Here is an 18,681-nt window from a genome sequence, read left to right on the forward strand (position 1 = left end):
CAACTGCATTAGGTAAACTATTCTACATTTTAGTTGTAGCCCAGATAAAACTCCTAGCAAATGAGGAGTATTAAACCTGGTGCTAAAAAATGACACACTGTTTGCAGCAGCAGCCTGCCTAGTGCAGCGAGCAAAAAACAGTTAGGTCAGGTAACGAAAGCGCAGAGAATGTTTGTCATTTGTGGGACATTTTCTGCAACCAACATGAATTTATAATTTAACCTACGATGTTCACCAGGCTAGAACTGAAAGAGAAGAGAACTGTTACTTAAACCGACGCCTTTGCACGTACTTGCAAACGAATGAGCGGGAAGAGGGCCATCCAGTCATCCCGTAGAGGCACCGTGGAAGACATTCACCCCCATTGTTCACGGGCTGAATTTGAAGGAACTCAAACTTAAGACAGTACTTCGGCCAAAGTTTCCGAGGCTCTGTCTTCTTCCATTTCCGTTCCGGCTGCTCGTTATTCTATATCCCTCCAGACCCCACTTCCTCCCTTCCTTCCCCACCCTCAAACAAGGACTCCTATATTCAATCCCTACCTAACCCCACCCCCGCCCCCAACACTTTCCCATCTCCCAATAAGGGCCCTCCTTTTCCATTTGTTTTTGTGCGTTTTCTCTCTATATCTTTTTTCATCACTTCCTCTTCCTCCTCTATAACTATCGCAATTTAATATATCTTCCTTCTTCCTGTCAATCACGTTTTCCTTTCAGACACTTGAGAACAGATATCTGTAACAGGTCTCTTTTCAGCGATGTGCTATGGGTCCGAATTGGATAAAAATAAAGTCCTTCGATGAAATATTAATAAAATATCACTATACAATATGAGGCAAAATACATTCTATAAACTGCTGCATTTCGCCACACTGGTGCCCTGTCAAACTGTATGCCGCAACAAATTCTTAATAACTGAATTATTATTATTATTATTATTATTATTATTATTATTATTATTATTACTAAAAAAATTCTGAATGTCAGACACTTATACCTGAGACACTTAGGTTAAGTTTATCAGCAACTATCTAAAAAAAAAAAAATACGGGCTGAGTGACTGAAATAGTGAACACAGTCAAATGCATACCAGTCGTCCATATTCGACTATGGCAGCCGCCTAACCTACACTTGCCTGAACACTCTAAAGCATAAAACAAGTCAAATAATCCAAATCTTCACAGAAGCCATTCATATAAAAAAAGTTTACCTATTATCATTAAATACTATTATGATTGATGAAGCGATGACATTCTATCAGAGAGGGTGCAAGCATGATCAGCAAGATTTCTTTTGTATGTAAAATACAAAAGAAAGAGAGAGAGAGAGAGAGAGAGAGAGAGAGAGAGAGAGAGAGAGGATATCCACAGTTGTTGCTTTGAATTAATCATTTTAATACTACAGTTTTTCAGCATAGCCAGTCCTGCTCGCAAAGCAACTGGGAAAACCAACTGTGAAATGAATCATTCAACATAGAAACAGCTGGAGGCGGCTCATTAAAAACAGCGACCCTGACTGAGGACTAATCTGAGAAGAGAGAAGAACAATTGTTGCTGTTATTCGTAATGACAAAGAGATGTCTCCCGCCAACCTCACCTCATCTCCCCCACACCAGTCAAAATTACAGCCAAATTTTCCTTAGACCTTTAATTGACAGTAATTCTTGAGCTGACACAGCGTGCCAATTTCTGATTATTTATTTACCGCTGCTTGTCGCCACTGGATCATCTCAGTTAACATTTCAAGATGTCTGACAACTGGTGGTGGCCATACGGCCTTTGCTCTCGAACCTTGGTTTGAGAGTAAACTGTAAATAACATTTTTGTTTAATTTAATTTTAAAATATACTTGTTTTAATTACGCCTTGACTTAATTCATTTTATTTCCACTTTTGACGTTCTATTCATTGCAATCATGCTGGACAAATTTGGGTTTATCCTGTAAGAGTGCACATCTGCTATGATTATTAATAATAATAATAATAATAATAATAATAATAATAATAATAATAATAACCTACGAACACACACCAAGACCAAAAAATAATTCTAAGAATTTACCAATAATCGGCCTAAATAAAAAAAAAAAAAAAAAGGAACGCGATTTACCTCCGAAACTTCTAAAATGACGTGCTGCACTAAGCTGTATACGCCACTTCACCTGTTCTTTTAACAGCTCTCTCTCTCTCTCTCTCTCTCTCTCTCTCTCTCTCTCTCTCTCTCTCTCTCTCTAGCTCTCTCTCTGCTCTCTGTCTCTGTAAAATTAAAAAGATAATAATAGCCACTGAGATCTTTCATATGTGTATCTTCTTAAATAGTATATTATATTATTTTCTTATTCTTCTTCTTCTTATTATTATTATTATTATCATTATTATTATTATTATTATTATTATTATTATTATTATCTATCACTAAACAAGCAACAGAAACGACAGTTGTCAAAACAAACGTTTGCCGTCAGTTCCTCCAACTTTCCATTCATCAGGGGGAAATCATTGCATATGAATTGTTCCTTGTCAATTTCACGCTGGAGGAGACAACAATAAAATACATACTAATTGCACGAAGGGGGAAAAAAACTCCCTCCCGTCAACTGGGCGGGGGTGGGGGGGAAGGAGGCGGTGCAACGAGGAACGAGTTAAAACTATATAAATTTGCATACATATAAATTACCTCCATTTCTCTTCGTCTTCTTCCGTCTTCCCTTCATTCCACCATTCCCAGGTCCTTCCTTCCTTCCCTCCCTCCCTTCTTCCCTCTGTTCCACCCTCCTCCCTCCCTCCATTCCCCCCCCTCAACATCTCCCTACCTCTCCATCTTATCCCTTTTGCCTTCTGAGTCGGCCAGGATGACAATCCATCGTTCCAGTCGGCATAAAATCACCTTCCTCCCTCCCTTCCTCCCCTCCCTCCTCCTCCTCCTCCTCCTCCTCCCTCCTCCTCCTCCTCCTCCTCCTCCTCCTCCTCCTCCTCCTCATCTCCTTCTTCTTCCCGGATTCCAATCTTTAATTTCATCCGGCACCTATTTAGTTTTAATTTTCCCCCGTCGAATCAAAAATGGAATTACTCAGCCGCATCAAAACTGCGTGGAATTTCATAAATAATTTCCTATTAATTTGTCGTAGATGCGGTGGTAGGGAAGTGTGTGAGCGTGCCGTGTGCGCTTCTGTATTTATATATGGAAGGCGCACATGAATGTGGAGAAGACCGCCTCATCTTTATTCTTTCTTTCCCCTTTCTCTCGTCCGCTCGTCAACGTCCTTTTCTTCTTTCTTGCGTTTCGTATTCATTATAATCTCCACCACTATCATCATCATCATCACCATAGCCGCCGCCATCATCATTACCATTAGGGCTTCAACCGATTCAAACCCAAGGTCAGAAGAAGAAGAAGAAGAAGAAGAAGAAGAAGAAAGAAGAAGAAGAAGAAGAAGAACGAGCTTATTCCGCGAAGCAGGAATTTTCTCGATTCTTGAAAAGGAGGATCTTCGTTCTTTCTGCTTTTGCATCTCCTACCCATCCTCTCTCTTTGCTATCCTAAGTCAATTCGTTCTTTTTTTTTCTTGGCAGCGTCGCATATGAATTTTTTCAATTTCTTTAGTTATCTGCATCGATGGTGATTTTATCATCGACTTCCTGTTTTAGCAAAGTATCAGGTGTCTCTCTCTCTCTTTCACCATCCACCCTGGATGGTGAACGAGACAGACTTGATACTTGGCTGAGACAAGAATTCAGTGATGAAATCACTTAATACCTGTTATTCATTTCTTTACACTGTATTCTTACGTTTGTCTATCTCCCAGCACATCTGTATCAGTTATTTTCACTGGTAGTGTCTTATAAATAATTTATGTTATTCATTTCTCTACAATGTATTCTTCAGCTTGTCTATCTCCAAGTAACATGCTCTTCATTTGTACAACTGTAAAAATATATCTTACTTGATCCTGTGTTTGACGACAGTAAATAAAATATAACTGTCTGTATTTTTCAACAGAGCTTATGTAACCCTCTTTTATGACGGCGGAAAAAAATTAATTTCAGTTGTAACAGAGTTGCAAAATATTTATGTAATTTTTTTTTTTTTGGGGCGGGCCAGGATGGTAAAAAAAAAAAAACGAAAACCAAGTTTCTTGATTTGCAAAAAATATCGTGCCACAGAATTTACATTTGCTTTTATATAAATCTAATTCTGACTAGCATTTTTCAACTAAGTTAAGAAAGATAGGGCTTTTGATTTATTACTCACAGCCAATATATTTTGAGTTTATAATTTATGTTGCCAATGTCTGCCTTATTTATCATCTAATTTTGCATAACAAATTGAGGATACTGCTAACAACAAAAACCTTATTTAAACAATATAAATGTAAACCGTGGTAAGATACCCGTGAACCTGCTGCTAAAAGTCAACAAAAACAGTTATTAATTATTAATTAATATCGAATAGAATACTGAGATAAAAAAAAATATAAAACAGTCAAGATAATTACGTCCGGAGAACGCAAACCTCCGTTAGGGCTAGATATCAGTCCTTTGTCCCTACAAAAAAGTTCCCTCGTCTATAAGCTTTTTGTGTAATTTTCCTGACCAGCGGAAAACAAACCAAACAAAACTTATATCCCCCAACAGCTTTGTAAGCTGAAATGAAAACAAATGAATCATTCTCTTACACCCGACCCTGAACTCGACTCATGACTTATACTCCAGTACTGTAGTGATGATACAAAAAAGCATAAGCCCTTATTAGGGTGAGTTAGGTTGGCCTGTTTGGGGTTAACCGCCTTACCTGCACAGTTCTCTGTCAGAAAAAATTCTATGAGAAGGAAGTCATGGTAAAGCCTCCTTCCTTTCTTAAATAGTCTATGGACAACCTATAAACCCAAGAGGGCTCCAAAGATAAATCAGCCTACGGAAAGAGACAAGTTATAGGAAAAGGTGATAAGTAAAATAAACTGGAATACAACATAAATCAGATACACCTGAATTCAGCAGTCATCGGCAGAAAGCGTTATTCTAAATATTCAGAAACCACTTTCGCAAAATCCAATTAAAAGATTTTTGCGTTGCCGTTCCATAAAATTTACCTACCTCGCAACAATCTATCAATTGAAAAGTAGAATGATATAACAATATTTCTTTAAAAAAAAAGATCTCAAATTCGAGAGTCAACCACTTCGATCGATCTTTCACACCATTCACTTCCTGAGTGGACTGCTCTGCCTTCTTCTGTATTCCCAGAATCAATGATGAGCTTGACATACACAACAATTGCTACAGGACTCATTTGTCAATCAGTACAGCTAACGAAATCGCCAAGATGCCGTGGGCACAGAAATTCCCAAGACCTTTTGTCGGAAGCTTGGGCGATTGGCCAGCGACCTCATCCCACAACCAACACTTATAAACCTGCAACATACCTTAGGAGGCTGGTAAGAGAGGCAAAGGGTCACAACGTGGCCCGACAGACCAACAATTAGTGTGAAAAACTTCGGCCACTTATCATTTTCAAGCAATAATATTAAACTTGAGGAAGTCGGAGAGATCGCGTATCCTTTATTTCTAATGCGTAAAATTCCCAAGTGAATGAAGCAATTTTCTTGTTTATAGATTCTGCGGTTCATCATCACTCGCATCAACGGAGACAACGCTTCATCCTGTTTACTAACTTTCCATTAACTTCTTCCACGACATTCCTCTTTTCACTGGTTCGCTTCCAGCGGCCTTGTTTATTCAGTCCGCTTGAAATTCGTTTCTGAAAAACTCAATTTAGTAGACTTCCTCGGGTCAGTTCATTCGTCTGGCAGAGGTCTTACCTTTGCAGCGCACCTCAAGTTCCCTCAGTTCCGTGTTTTGATTAATACGTGACTTCTTCTTTCCGTCTACATCTGATACCCTACTTCTTTTTTACCTCTCAACCTCATCCTCCTTAAGAGGGTATGTCCCAGCAACTCATCATACCGAGTACATTTGTATCAGAGGACATACCACCACACGTAATTCCCTTTGGAGTGCTTATTCACTTTTTTCCCTTTTTTTCTCAGTTTCTCGATTCACCATTCTGTTTCCTCTTTTTCGTCTATAAGAGTCTTGACCACCATACTTATTTTTTGGAGCCTCTCCAGCATCATTCTCGGTCAATGTACCCAGCAATTCTCAGTCCCAGCACTCAGTATACCGAGTACATTTGTGTCAGAGGACGTATCACCACACATAATCCCTTTGGAGCTCTTATTCCCGTTTTTATTCTCCTCCAGTTCTCTTTTCACCAACTTCCCTTTTTCCTTGTCCCCCAGTAACACAAGGGAGCCGAGAGGGAGGGTAAAAAAAAAAAAAAAAAAAAAATAGTCTCAGCCATTCCATGATTATTAATAACTACGACATTAACTTGGCGAGCAAAACTTTCCCCGACGCTTTTGTTCAGGCCAAACCGCGCTCTCTCTACGCCACAGATGCTGAATCCGGCGGTGACTGTCGGCGTCGTCGTTGTTGATGATGACGATGTTGTTGCTGTTGTTGTTGAGCGGGGGGTTGTAGCACTGGGTTGTAGGTTGGCGACGTTAAATTTGGATGTTTCCTAAAACAATTCTCCTTGTATTTCCATAATTTACTTACATTTTTATCTATTTATTTGTTAATTTGTTATTTTATTTTTTTTTCTTTTCTAATACTTGATCTCTTCTTTCTGTATTTCCCATTACCTTCTGTTACTTCTTTCAAATGAACACCGTATTCTTCGGAAGCTGGAATTTCATGTCAATGGTCCCTGTGGTGGGCTTGTTCCATATGAATAGGGTTCATCTTCTGAATAATAATAATAATAATAATAATAATAATAATAATAATAATAATAATAATAATAATTTAGCACGGTAGATAGGTTTGATGACGAAGAGTAATAAAGAAAAAGAAAGACCCAAGACGCACTTTTTTTTAATTCGTGTATAATTGATGCCCTTCCTTTTTTACGGAAATTGAAATAATGTTAGTTCTTGTCACTTATTCCATTATCAAGTTCCATCGCCCCTCGACACATTTTATTTAAAGGTCAGTCATAAACAAAAGCAAAGTTACACAATTAATTATTTTCTGTAAAGTAATTAGGGAGAAAACGCTTCCGTGAAACACTGTTCGTTGGAATTTTACTATGAAAGAAATTATCATATAATATATATATATATATATATATATATATATATATATATATATATATATATATATATATATATATAGATATGATAGATATATATATAATATATATATATTATCTATATATATATATATATATATATATATAGATATATATATATAGATAGACAGATATATATATAATATATATATATTATCTATATATATATATATATATATATATATATATATATAGATATATAGATATATATATATAATATATATATATTATCTATATTTATAAACCATCCACACCACTTTTTAATTTGCTTTTATCCTGTTATGTGTCAACAAACGGACAATTAAAATGATCGGACCCTCGGATTTTATGTAAAAAACACCAATAACGAAATAAAATATGTTCGGATATAAGAAAAATATAACAGAAATAAGCCTCAAGATCCTACGACTCTTCTGCAGACGAATATGCAAAATAATAATACTGCATTTTTTCCAAAAAAAAACTAAAAAGTCACATTAATTCGAAACAATTGGAAAAGTTATTTTTTAAAAAGATTGCTGATGACACAAGATGCCCTTATCACATGTTTACTGACTTACATGCACCGGAAACGTAGGTAGCAGTTTTAAAGGTAGGTGGTCTAATTAATTCTATTTTTCATGTTATTTACTTTCATCAATCCTAGTGCGTCTTTTACTCCATTATCTTAGTATCCTCTCATCTACATTTCACTCACTCTCAGCTTACATTACCTCCCTCCACATTCTTCATAAAATAATTTGCCAATTTTGTGTAAAAACTTGCATAGTACTGAACTTCCAGTACTTGCACATCTAAAGTTGGCGATATCTTTCTTAATTTGACAACTGTCACAACTATTAACCTGATATAACCAATCTTTCATTTAGCATTTATTAAACCGTATGCAATCATACCCATCACATGATTTAGATATAACTTGAATTCTCATTGTTCTCATAAGATCTTTATTTTCATCGGTTAATTAGTCGTTTAATATCTGTATTTATCGCTCTTCTTCAATCATCCTTTCTCATTTTTCTCATTCGCTTCCTTTTACAATAACATTCCATCATCAGTCAACCTTTAGATTTCATTATCATTCCGTCCCACGAGTTTTATTTCTAACGAATCAACAAATAAAAAAAATTTATTGTTCTCTCTCCCAGTACTCATTTCTTCCCTTTTATTAATTTTGTTTTTCATCCTTCTGTTTTCCTCGTTTTCTACTTCTCTTTCCAATTTAATAACCCATTCCTGCTCTTCTCCTCCTTGTTACGTTTTCTTCGGTTTTTCTTCTCGTTTTCTTTCTCATTCTTCGTTCTTTTAATTGTCCCCACGTTCTTGTTCGCCTATGCCTCTTCCTCCTACCCCTATGTCGCTTCTTCCTCTTCCTGTGCCATCCCAAATCATCCTGTGCATCCTTCATCACCTACTTTTCCTACTCCTCTTTCTCATCTTGTGTTCCTTCAATCCTCACCCCTTTCCCTCCCTCCTCTTATTCTACGCCTTCCCTTCTCCTTCTATACCTCCTCTTGAGCTTCCTGTCCCCCTCCTCCAATGATTTTCCTTTTCCTTCTGTTCCTTCGTCCTTCTCCTATGCCTCCTCAATCCCCCCTCATACTAAGCATCCTCTTCTTGCATGCCTCCCATCCCCCTCCTATACGTCCCTTCCTCTTGTCTCCCTGTCCCCTGCTAGCCTTCCCCTCCTACACCTTCTATGCCACCACCTCCTCTTCCTCCTCCTCCTCCCCTTCTACTGCTTTTCCTTCTCCTTCTCCTCCTCCTACGCCCCCTATGCCACTTCTCTTCCTTTACTACGCCACCACCTCCTCTTCCTCCTCCTCCTCCTCCTCTTGCTCCTCCTTCTCCTTCTCCACCTCCTCCTTCTCCTCATCCGCCTTCCCCTCCCCCTCCTCCCCTTCTTCCTCCGCCTTCTCCTCCTCTTTCTCCTTCTCCTCCTCCTCCTCCTCCTCCTCCTGCCCTTCATCCACCTCCTCCTCCTTCTCCTCCTTTGCTACCACTCCTCCTCCTCCTCCTCCTCCTCCTCCCATCCCTGTTCCCGGTTCCTAAGGCAAGCCGATCAGAGCGCCATGTAGGCCACGGGGGACCACAGATTAAGCACAACTTCGCATAAATTACATCAAGATATCAACCGCCATGGGGGCAACAAGGACATATTTAAACGAGGGTTGTCAGACCGCATTAAATATTTATTAGGTTCGTCTTTTTTCCTCTTCCTTTTTTCACAGGACCTGGAACAATTATTTCTAGAATTTTGGTATGTCCTTTTTATTTTACTCTCTTTGAACATTCTAACAATTCTCCTTGTGTTTCAATCATTACATTTCTATTTATTTATTAATTTATTTATTCTTTCATTTTTTAACAACCATCTCTTCTTTCTGTATTTCCCTTTACCTTCTGTTACTGCTTTCTAATAAACATCATATCCTTCGAAAGCTTGAATTTCAAGTCAATGGCCCCCTGTGGGCTTCTTCCATATGAATAACAATAATAAAAATTATATGTCCTTTTCATATTTTATGCTTTTTATGCAACATCCTTTATGCAACGCTTCCGGAAAAAAACATAAACATGTTCATTTTCTTGTCACTGAAATATCATGTAAAACAATTGCCAACGTTAGGCAAGTCTTTTCATGATTGTCTTTTTTTTTTTATTCGGCATCAAACGCCGGTTTTTTGCCTCGACATTTTCAGGAAATGTGAAAACGAGAATTTCTTGGGCGTTAAATAATGAGCGATAATTTTTCCGTCTTTCTCTAGATTTTCTGTGAGGTAAAATTTTCTTTTCGACACATCTACAAAATGAGAAATAAACTATGGAGAATTTTTCAACATTATTGAGACTGCTAAAAAGGGCATTAAGAAATAATAATAATAATAATAATAATAATAATAATAATAATAATAATAATAATAATAATAATAATAATAATAATAATAATAATAATAATAATGGAAATGACAGTGATAAAACTAGCATCATTTAAGAAAATGAGTCAAACTGACATTTCTTTCACGTTTCTTTTTTTCTTATGTGTTTTTAGATCCCCAGTGAAGGGCTTATCTCTGCATGATATAACCGAATCCCATCTATCTTCTTTGTCCCTCACCCTAAAAGACTGGTGCCCCCTTCCCCCCTCAGAAGAGCGACTACAGGCCCTCTTCTCCCAACCCCCACCCTCTTCCATTCCACTCTGAGTTTGAACCTCTTTATCGTCTCAAGAAATATGAGACCAAATGTCAAAAAATTAGCTTTATTGGGGAAGTATAAAGTGCATGACTCTACACTCTCACTGCTTTTGATAATACAGTATATCATATCAGTAATCTACAGAGTAACAATTTGCAAACCGACGATGGGTTAGGCTAACCAAAAAATGTCTTAGGTTATCACCGTCGACCCTAATGCTCGGAAGGCTTTCCATATTTTTACCAATTTCTTTCATCCGTTGTAAACAATCTCTTGCTATGTCTCGTCATCGCCCCATAAATGATTTGATGTTCGAACCTGCGTCTTTCGTTTCCTTTGATACCCATAAACGCTTACCTGCTATTCTGAATCTACTAAAAGAACTGCCTCCTCCCTTTTATTTGTTTATATGTGGACATAACACCATTAACATTTTGGAGCAACAAGATGCAAACCCTTTCATAATGAAAAATAATCTAATCATACCACAATGATTTGATATTATAATAATCATTCGATGCTAAAACAGCTGGGAAGGGTTTTATTTATTTAACCCTTCCAAGCTATATATCTCAATTATAATGATGAGATTTCATCCAAAACCTACAAATAAGTTTTATACAATGTTTCACTAAAATAGCACAAACAACATATCTACTGATGAAACAGTGCAACAGCTGAGCTAGTCAACACTGGAGGGAAAAAGAATTCGAAAGCTAATAAAAACACATAGACAAAAAACAATAAATTAAGAAACATCAAATGAATTATTATGCATAATATAATGCAGACTGGTTATGCATGAACTCAAAAGTTAACAGAATTTACAGTCACAAAGCTAATAACGGCAGTGTGTCGAAACAGCAATCAGAGAAGGAACTGACATAATTTAATAGTCTTAACGTTGATTTTTTCCTTTTTTATACAATACAAAAACATTCAGTTCTGTAAAGCGAATTTGGTACTTATTAAATATGAAATACCTTGGAGGGATAAAAATTGTAAAATTTGACTTTAAGTCGTACGTTAAGACGATGAGTGATCTCCATACTTAAAAAAAAAATAATTTTTCAATAAAAAAAGGTAAAAATTCTAAATGTTCGAGATCACTGTTTGAAAATAGAAGCATCTAATTATACCATCGTTGCCATTTTGTGGAGAGAATCTCCAGTCCACCAAAAGATAATCATCGTTCACATGAATCGTCTCCTTACCTGTGCAAGGCGTTGACTTGGCATCTCCCTCGGCGTCTCCTCGCTCGGCCTCTCTCGTCCATAGCGTCCTTCCCGTCGGCGTTCGAAGCGTTCCCCTCTCAAGGTGTCCGTCGATCCTCCTCCTCCTCCTCCTTCCAGACCCGTCCTCTCTACGCCACGTCCGATGATCCTACTCCTCCCTCGCGCCATCCTGCAACTAGTAATTTTAAATGTTATTTTTAACATGCAAACGTCACATGGAGAGAGAGAGAGAGAGAGAGAGAGAGAGAGAGAGAGAGAGAGAGAGAGAGAGAGAGAGAGAGAGAGAGAGAGAGAGAGAGAGAGAGAGAATTTTATGTTGCAACATAACTACAGAGAGATTTTTTCATAAAACATATCTATACACGTTCAGATAAACGACAGGAACAGCTTGCAATAAACTGCATAGGATGACACTGGCAAAAGCAAAGGTTAATATAGTTTACCAACGTCTATCCTGCTAAATCAGGCACCAAAGAAAATGGGTACATCTATAACCTCCAAAGAAAACGAGTCTCGCCCGATGCGTACAACGTAGACTATCCTAAAAGTCTTGTCCTCCCGTATACTGACAATTAACAATTATATTTAGGTCCTTTTATATCCCTTAACTCTTACGGAAGTAAAAATTATTCATATATATGATAAATACGACTAAAAATTTATATTATCTATACAGCGTGGCAACATTTATATCACATACTAGCACAAAGTATAACGGAGTAAAAGAACAAACATTATTGTGGTGACTTTACACGCTTAAAAAAAAGTCCTTGAATTTCAGGTCTGCTTATCAACTTAGAATTTATTATAAACACGCAAACAATAGTTTTTACAATGTTTTTGAAATAACCTACTAATGTTTCTGCTTACATGCATTTTTATTTTGGTCAAAGCAATAAAATTAAGAAATCAGTGTTCACATCTATATTTTTAAGAGCATTACGTGTAGTGCCCCGGAATACATCGATGACGGAAGAGATAAATATGATCAGGAATGTAGGCAAATAACTGAAATAGGCTGACTGTCTACTAGACGATGCATTAGAAGAGGCAAAAAGACTCTATGAAAATAAAAAATAAAAATAAACAAAAAAACTTGCTTGTACTACCATATAATAACAATATGCAAGATATCCCCCACCTTCTTAGGAATTCAGGAGTTAATGTAGCATTTAATAACAATAAAACTATGAAACATGTACTTATAAAGAACTCTGCCGACAATACTAAAAGATGAGTATATAAAATTCCATGTAAGTCTTGTAATACAGTAACTTTTAAACTGGTCAAATTGGAAAAACACTGGAAAAGAGAATAGAACGACATAAAAAATGGGAAAGATATGCACAGGTGAACAATGGAATTTTATAAATGTTAGTGAAAGCCATCATACAATCAACTAGGCATGGGCAAAAAAGATAGCTTGTTCTAATAATGTACTGAGCAAAATATCATTGAACCTACTTTTATAAAAGAAAGTTATAACATGAATATCAGTCCAGGCCTGTATAAACTTGGTCCTATAATCTCAAAATAACTTTGTAAAATGTTTACATTTTAAGGAGGGTGGTAGATATGTACGGAAAAATGATAATCATATCTGTAAACATAGTACCGGACTGTAGCACTGAGTTTTGTCGCACCTCCCCTTGGACACCTGTCAGGTGTGGATTTTTAGACTCCAACGGTTTGTATGTCTGTCCATACTGTCCCCAAGCATAAATATTGTTATTTTTACAACAATGTATTAGCCCTTCGTCAGTGGCTTAGAAATAAGGGCGAAACTAGTCAAGGCCTTCACCCAGTCTCTTACCTTTTCACCAGTGGTGATATGATAAACAAATCACATGTTAATGGTATTGTAATTTTATACATACATTAATATATATATATATATATATATATATATATATATATATATATATATATATATATATATATATATATATATATACACATACACAAACAAACACACACACATATATGCATTATATATATATACAATATATATATATATATATATATATATATATATATATATATATATATATATATATATATATATATATATATATATATATATATATATATATATATATATATATATATATATATTAAGCCAGTATGAGATACATGGCAACGGAATGCAACCTATCTCACAATCCCCGTTATCTTGTCTAGATCGCAGAACCCAGAGCTATATTTGGAGATATGTATTTCAGCGGCATCCGTTTCCAAGCCAAGAAAAGAGCACAAACAGAACCCCCGTCAGACTATATCCACAAGTTACTAAGGGTAAAAACAGAAATCACATTGTGAAGAGTAGAGTAGAAAAAAATATATATTTTTTTTTTTTGCATCTTTTAGTACGCGTTTTATTGACACCATATTATAAAGCCAAAAGGCCAATTCCCACCATGACTATCAACAGACTACATACTGTGAAACATAAGAGGATAAGTACCAGGAAAAGTGTGGAAAAGTCTTGAAGCATGTACTCAAGGGATTATACACCGAAATTAGTATGTAAACAAGTCTTCTTTGGGATGGCACAATTTTAAATGAAAATCCTGAAAATTTTGGTCCGTGTAAACTTTCAGCGCATTGATGCCTGAAAATCTTGGTCTGAGTAAACTTTCAGCATCTTGAATCCTGAAAATCTTTGTCTGAGTAAACCGCACTGAGTCTTAAAAATCTTAATCTGAGAAAGCTTTCAACATGATGAGTCCTGAAAACCTTGGTCCGAGTAAACTTTCAGCGCACTGAATGCTGAAAATCTTGGTCGGAGAAAACTTTCATTGCATTCCGTCCTGAAAATCTTAAACTGGGAAAATTGTGCGTAGAGTCCCGAAAATCTTGGTCTCAAAAACCTTTCAGTGCGTTGAGTCCTGAAAACTTGGTCTGAAAAAACTTCCAGTACGTACGGTCCTGAAAATCTTGATCTGAGTAAACTTTCAGCATCTTGAATCCTGAAAATCTTTGTCTGAGTAAACCTTCAGCGCACTGAGTCTTAAAAATCTTGATCTGAGAAAGCTTTCAACATGATGAGTCCTGAAAACCTTCGTCCGAGTAAACTTTCAGTGCACTGAGTGCTGAAAATCTTGGTCCGAGAAAACTTTCATTGCATTCCGTCCTGAAAATCTTGAACTGAGAAAATTGTGCGTTGAGTCCTGAAAATCTTGGTCTCAAAAACCTTTCAGTGCGTTGAGTCCTGAAAATCTTGATCTGAGTAAACTTTCACCGCATTGAATCCTGAAAAATTTTGGCCTGAGTAAACTCTCGGTGCGCTCAGTCATGAAAATCTTGGCCTGAGTAAACTTTCAACTTTATATATATATATATATATATATATATATATATATATATATATATATATATATATATATATATATATATATATATATATATATATACAAATCTCTGCCTAGTCGAACTCAGGTGTTTGTATTTGGAGACGATATCCACCCACCTTGCCATGCTTAATCCACGTCATGCGTTTGTCGCCAGCAGCCATATTATGACTTTTTTATCACATCACCGTGATTCATATTCAATCAGTAGCTACAAAACTTCCCATAATATCCAATTCGTCTCTAACTCCGAAATAATATATTTTCATATATGTTACCGAAGGAGAATTTTTAGTTGATAATAAGGCCGTCGTCTCGTGGGCATCGAACCAGCGAAGACAAGAACTCCAGGACTATTCAATGGACGCATTTTAACCCACGCGGCCAGCAAAAAGTCAGGTATAAGTGGATATCGTCTTCCATGATACAAATCGCCCGTCGAACTCAGGTGTTTGTATTTGGAGACGATATCCACCCACCTCTGCCATGCTAACCACGTTCTTGTCTTCGTTTGTCGCACGCAGCCATATCAACTATGACTTTTTATCACATCATATTTTCATATTCAATTGTAAGCTACAAACGTCCTTATCACAGTGATGTGATGAAAAAGTCATAATATGGCTGCGTGCAACAAACGCACTAAGTGGTTAGCATGGCAGAGGTGGGTGGATATCGTCTCCAAATACAAACACCTGAGTTCGGCGGGCGATTTGTATATGGGAAGACGATATCCACTTATACCTCACTTGCTGGCCGCGTGGGTTAAAATGTGTCCATCTGTAGTCCTGAGTTCTTTGTCTTCGCTGGTTCAAGCCACGAGACGACGAACTTATTATCAACTAAAAAATTCCCTTCGGTAAATATATGAAAAATATATTATTTCCGAGGTAGAGCGAATTGGATATTAAAGGACGTTTGTAAGCATTGACTGATGAATATGAATCACGGTGATGTGATAAAAAAAAAGTCATAATATGGCTGCATTTTGACAAACACTACGTTAGTTAGCATGGCAGAGGTGGGTGGATATCGTCTCAAATAATATATATATAAATATATATATATATATATATATATATATATATATATATATATATATATATATATACACATTATACACACACATTTTGTTTTTTACTCTGTGCAAAATTGAAATTGTTTATGTTCTGTGGGACTGGACCAAAGACCACAACTTGCATGATTTCATATTTGCTACTAACATGGCTAAACACTGCAACGTTTGGCAGCAAGATGCTAAAAGACCATAGGAAACGAGCTTGTAGGACGTCGCCTTGACAGCTCAGATTACATAAGACGCAAGCAACTAACCTATCCACCTGGGTGAGAGAGAGAGAGAGAGAGAGAGAGAGAGAGAGAGAGAGAGAGAGAGAGAGAGAGAGAATTGTGTTCGGAGGCCATCTTAACTCAATGTCGGTCCCAAGCTCGGATAAATAGAGTTGGACACGGGAAGGGCATCCGTCCGTAGAACATTTGCCAAAGCCAATTATGAAATGAGACGTTCAAGATATAAACGGTCGAAGGAGGCTCAATAAAAACAGCGACCCCGACTGGTGATTAACCTGAGCAGAATAAGAAGATTACGAGACCAAGGACTGACCTCAGAACTTAACTGTTAAAATAAAAACATACACATAACAAGGAGAGAGAGAGAGAGAGAGAGAGAGAGAGAGAGAGAGAGAGAGAGAGAGAGAGAGAGAGAGAGAGAGAGAGAGTGCTTGTATGGCATATTTGTTTATAAGATCAAAAACGTCGTCACACTGATGATAATAATGTTGATATTAAGATAAATGATAATACAAGCAACAGCTGAATAACTAAACAGTTACAAAATCAACCAATGTTGACCCTAGGATTCATTATCAATATACGAATTAATATTTCAACACGGATCTTTCCTACGGTCATTTTAAACATAAGGCACGTTGTAAAGTAAGTCAGTCGGAGACATTATTTCAGAATTATATTTCCTATAAATTCAACCGAAGTGATCATCTTGAGTACCGATGCTAATGGCCTCTAATTGGCAAAGTTCCCCCATACTTTCTTTATCAACTCTTCCTTTGGCCGTAAAATACAAAGAGAGACGGTTTACAGCCTAATAAACTAGAGACAGTTTAATTCTAAAATACCGATGATTATTCTCTTTAATACTTGTCTTCAATAATTTACTTTAGATTTACTTACATTTTTATTTATTTATTTATTTATTTGTTTATTTTTCTTTTTTGTACTCTAATAAACTAGAATCAGTTTTTGTTCTAAAATAACAGCGATTATTTTCTTTCATTATTCAGCTTCAATAATTTACTGTAATAACTTACTTACATTTTTACCTATTTATTTATCAATTTGTTAATTTATTTTTTCTTTTCTGACAACTGATCTCTTCTTTCCGTATTTCCTACTACCTTCTGTTACTTCTTTCAAATGAATACCATAGTTTTTGGAAGCTTGAATTTCAAGTCAGTGGCCCCTGTGGGCTTGTTCCATATGAATAGGGTTCATCCTGAATAATAATAATAATAATAATAACTGAAATAATAATAATAAATAATAATAATAATAATAATAATAATAATAAAAATAATAATAATAATAATAATAATAATAATAATAATAATAATAATAATAATAATAATAATAATAATTCAGATATCTAGTGCTGCCTTGAACCAGTCATGCATAAACTATCGACATATTTCTGAAATGTTGTCATGATTTCATATAAAAAGACTTTAAACTGCAAGGTTAATGCCTATTTAAGCGTTCCATGAATCACACGAGTAATTTCACACTGAACTAGATGTAATAAAAAAATATGGGAATCACAATTACAAGTTCTAGAACAACATTATTCAGTATTCAAATGCAACACTGAGCATAATTATTACCGTAAAAGAATAAGTATGAACATTAATCGGAGTTACTGATGGAATATTAAAAGAGCAAAATTTAACAGGCCGCGAGACAATTATTAAGATATAAACATGTTTTGTAAATCTGTAGAAAACGTCGTTAAACAGGTAATTTCCTTCGCCTGCCACACAATATGAATTCTGTAGATAAATGAAGGCTATGGAGTGCAATACATGTCTTGGAACAGAACACCTAAAGTTTATCCGATTTACTCCAGGCATATACTCTTACTAAACCTTCCGAAATCTGCTATATTCAGACTCAATAAATTCAAACTTATGTCTCACAAATAAGAACATTTCCTCAATAATATGTTCTTTGGATCAAGTCTCCTGTTTAACGCATGTTTCAAATGTACTAAGTGCTTCCTTGTGTATCTAATTTCATCAGTCTAACGAGTCAAAGTATTTGGTCATTGACGCGAGAAAAAATGTATCAATATATTTTAGGCAAAAGGTTTTCATAAAATGGAATAGTTAGCAGAAAAATTTTAACCATATAACCAAATAACTATAACAAAATAGATATGATTCTACACCATATATTTTCACTGCAATGCTGCAATGGAACCTTACGTTTAAGTTAAATAGCCAACATGTGCAGTATTCCTGCCTGAATACATATGTTAATATTATGTACATTTCACACGTTATCACAGAAATCATAAAATTCTAAGAAAAACGACGCATGATATTCTTCTTAGATTAAGCAAGCCTTGATGTTAGACTATACCAACCATCTGACACTCCAGACGCATCCAAGTCGCGTG

The 18,681-nt window shown here is 36.0% G+C and overlaps 1 protein-coding gene across 3 annotated transcripts in view; it reads right to left on the reverse strand.

The window, feature by feature from the left end:
• LOC136833381 (myelin transcription factor 1) overlaps window positions 1-18,681 on the reverse strand; it is an 862,112-nt gene that overhangs the window by 755,015 nt on the left and 88,416 nt on the right. For all 3 annotated transcript variants that reach the window (XM_067095437.1, XM_067095439.1, XM_067095438.1), the window contains one exon: window positions 11,602-11,797. In XM_067095437.1, coding sequence (XP_066951538.1) covers window positions 11,602-11,797 — 196 coding nt within the window. The remainder of the gene's footprint in view (window positions 1-11,601; window positions 11,798-18,681) is intronic.

Source organism: Macrobrachium rosenbergii, chromosome 51 (assembly GCF_040412425.1).
Source record: "Macrobrachium rosenbergii isolate ZJJX-2024 chromosome 51, ASM4041242v1, whole genome shotgun sequence".
NCBI lineage: Eukaryota > Metazoa > Arthropoda > Malacostraca > Decapoda > Palaemonidae > Macrobrachium > Macrobrachium rosenbergii.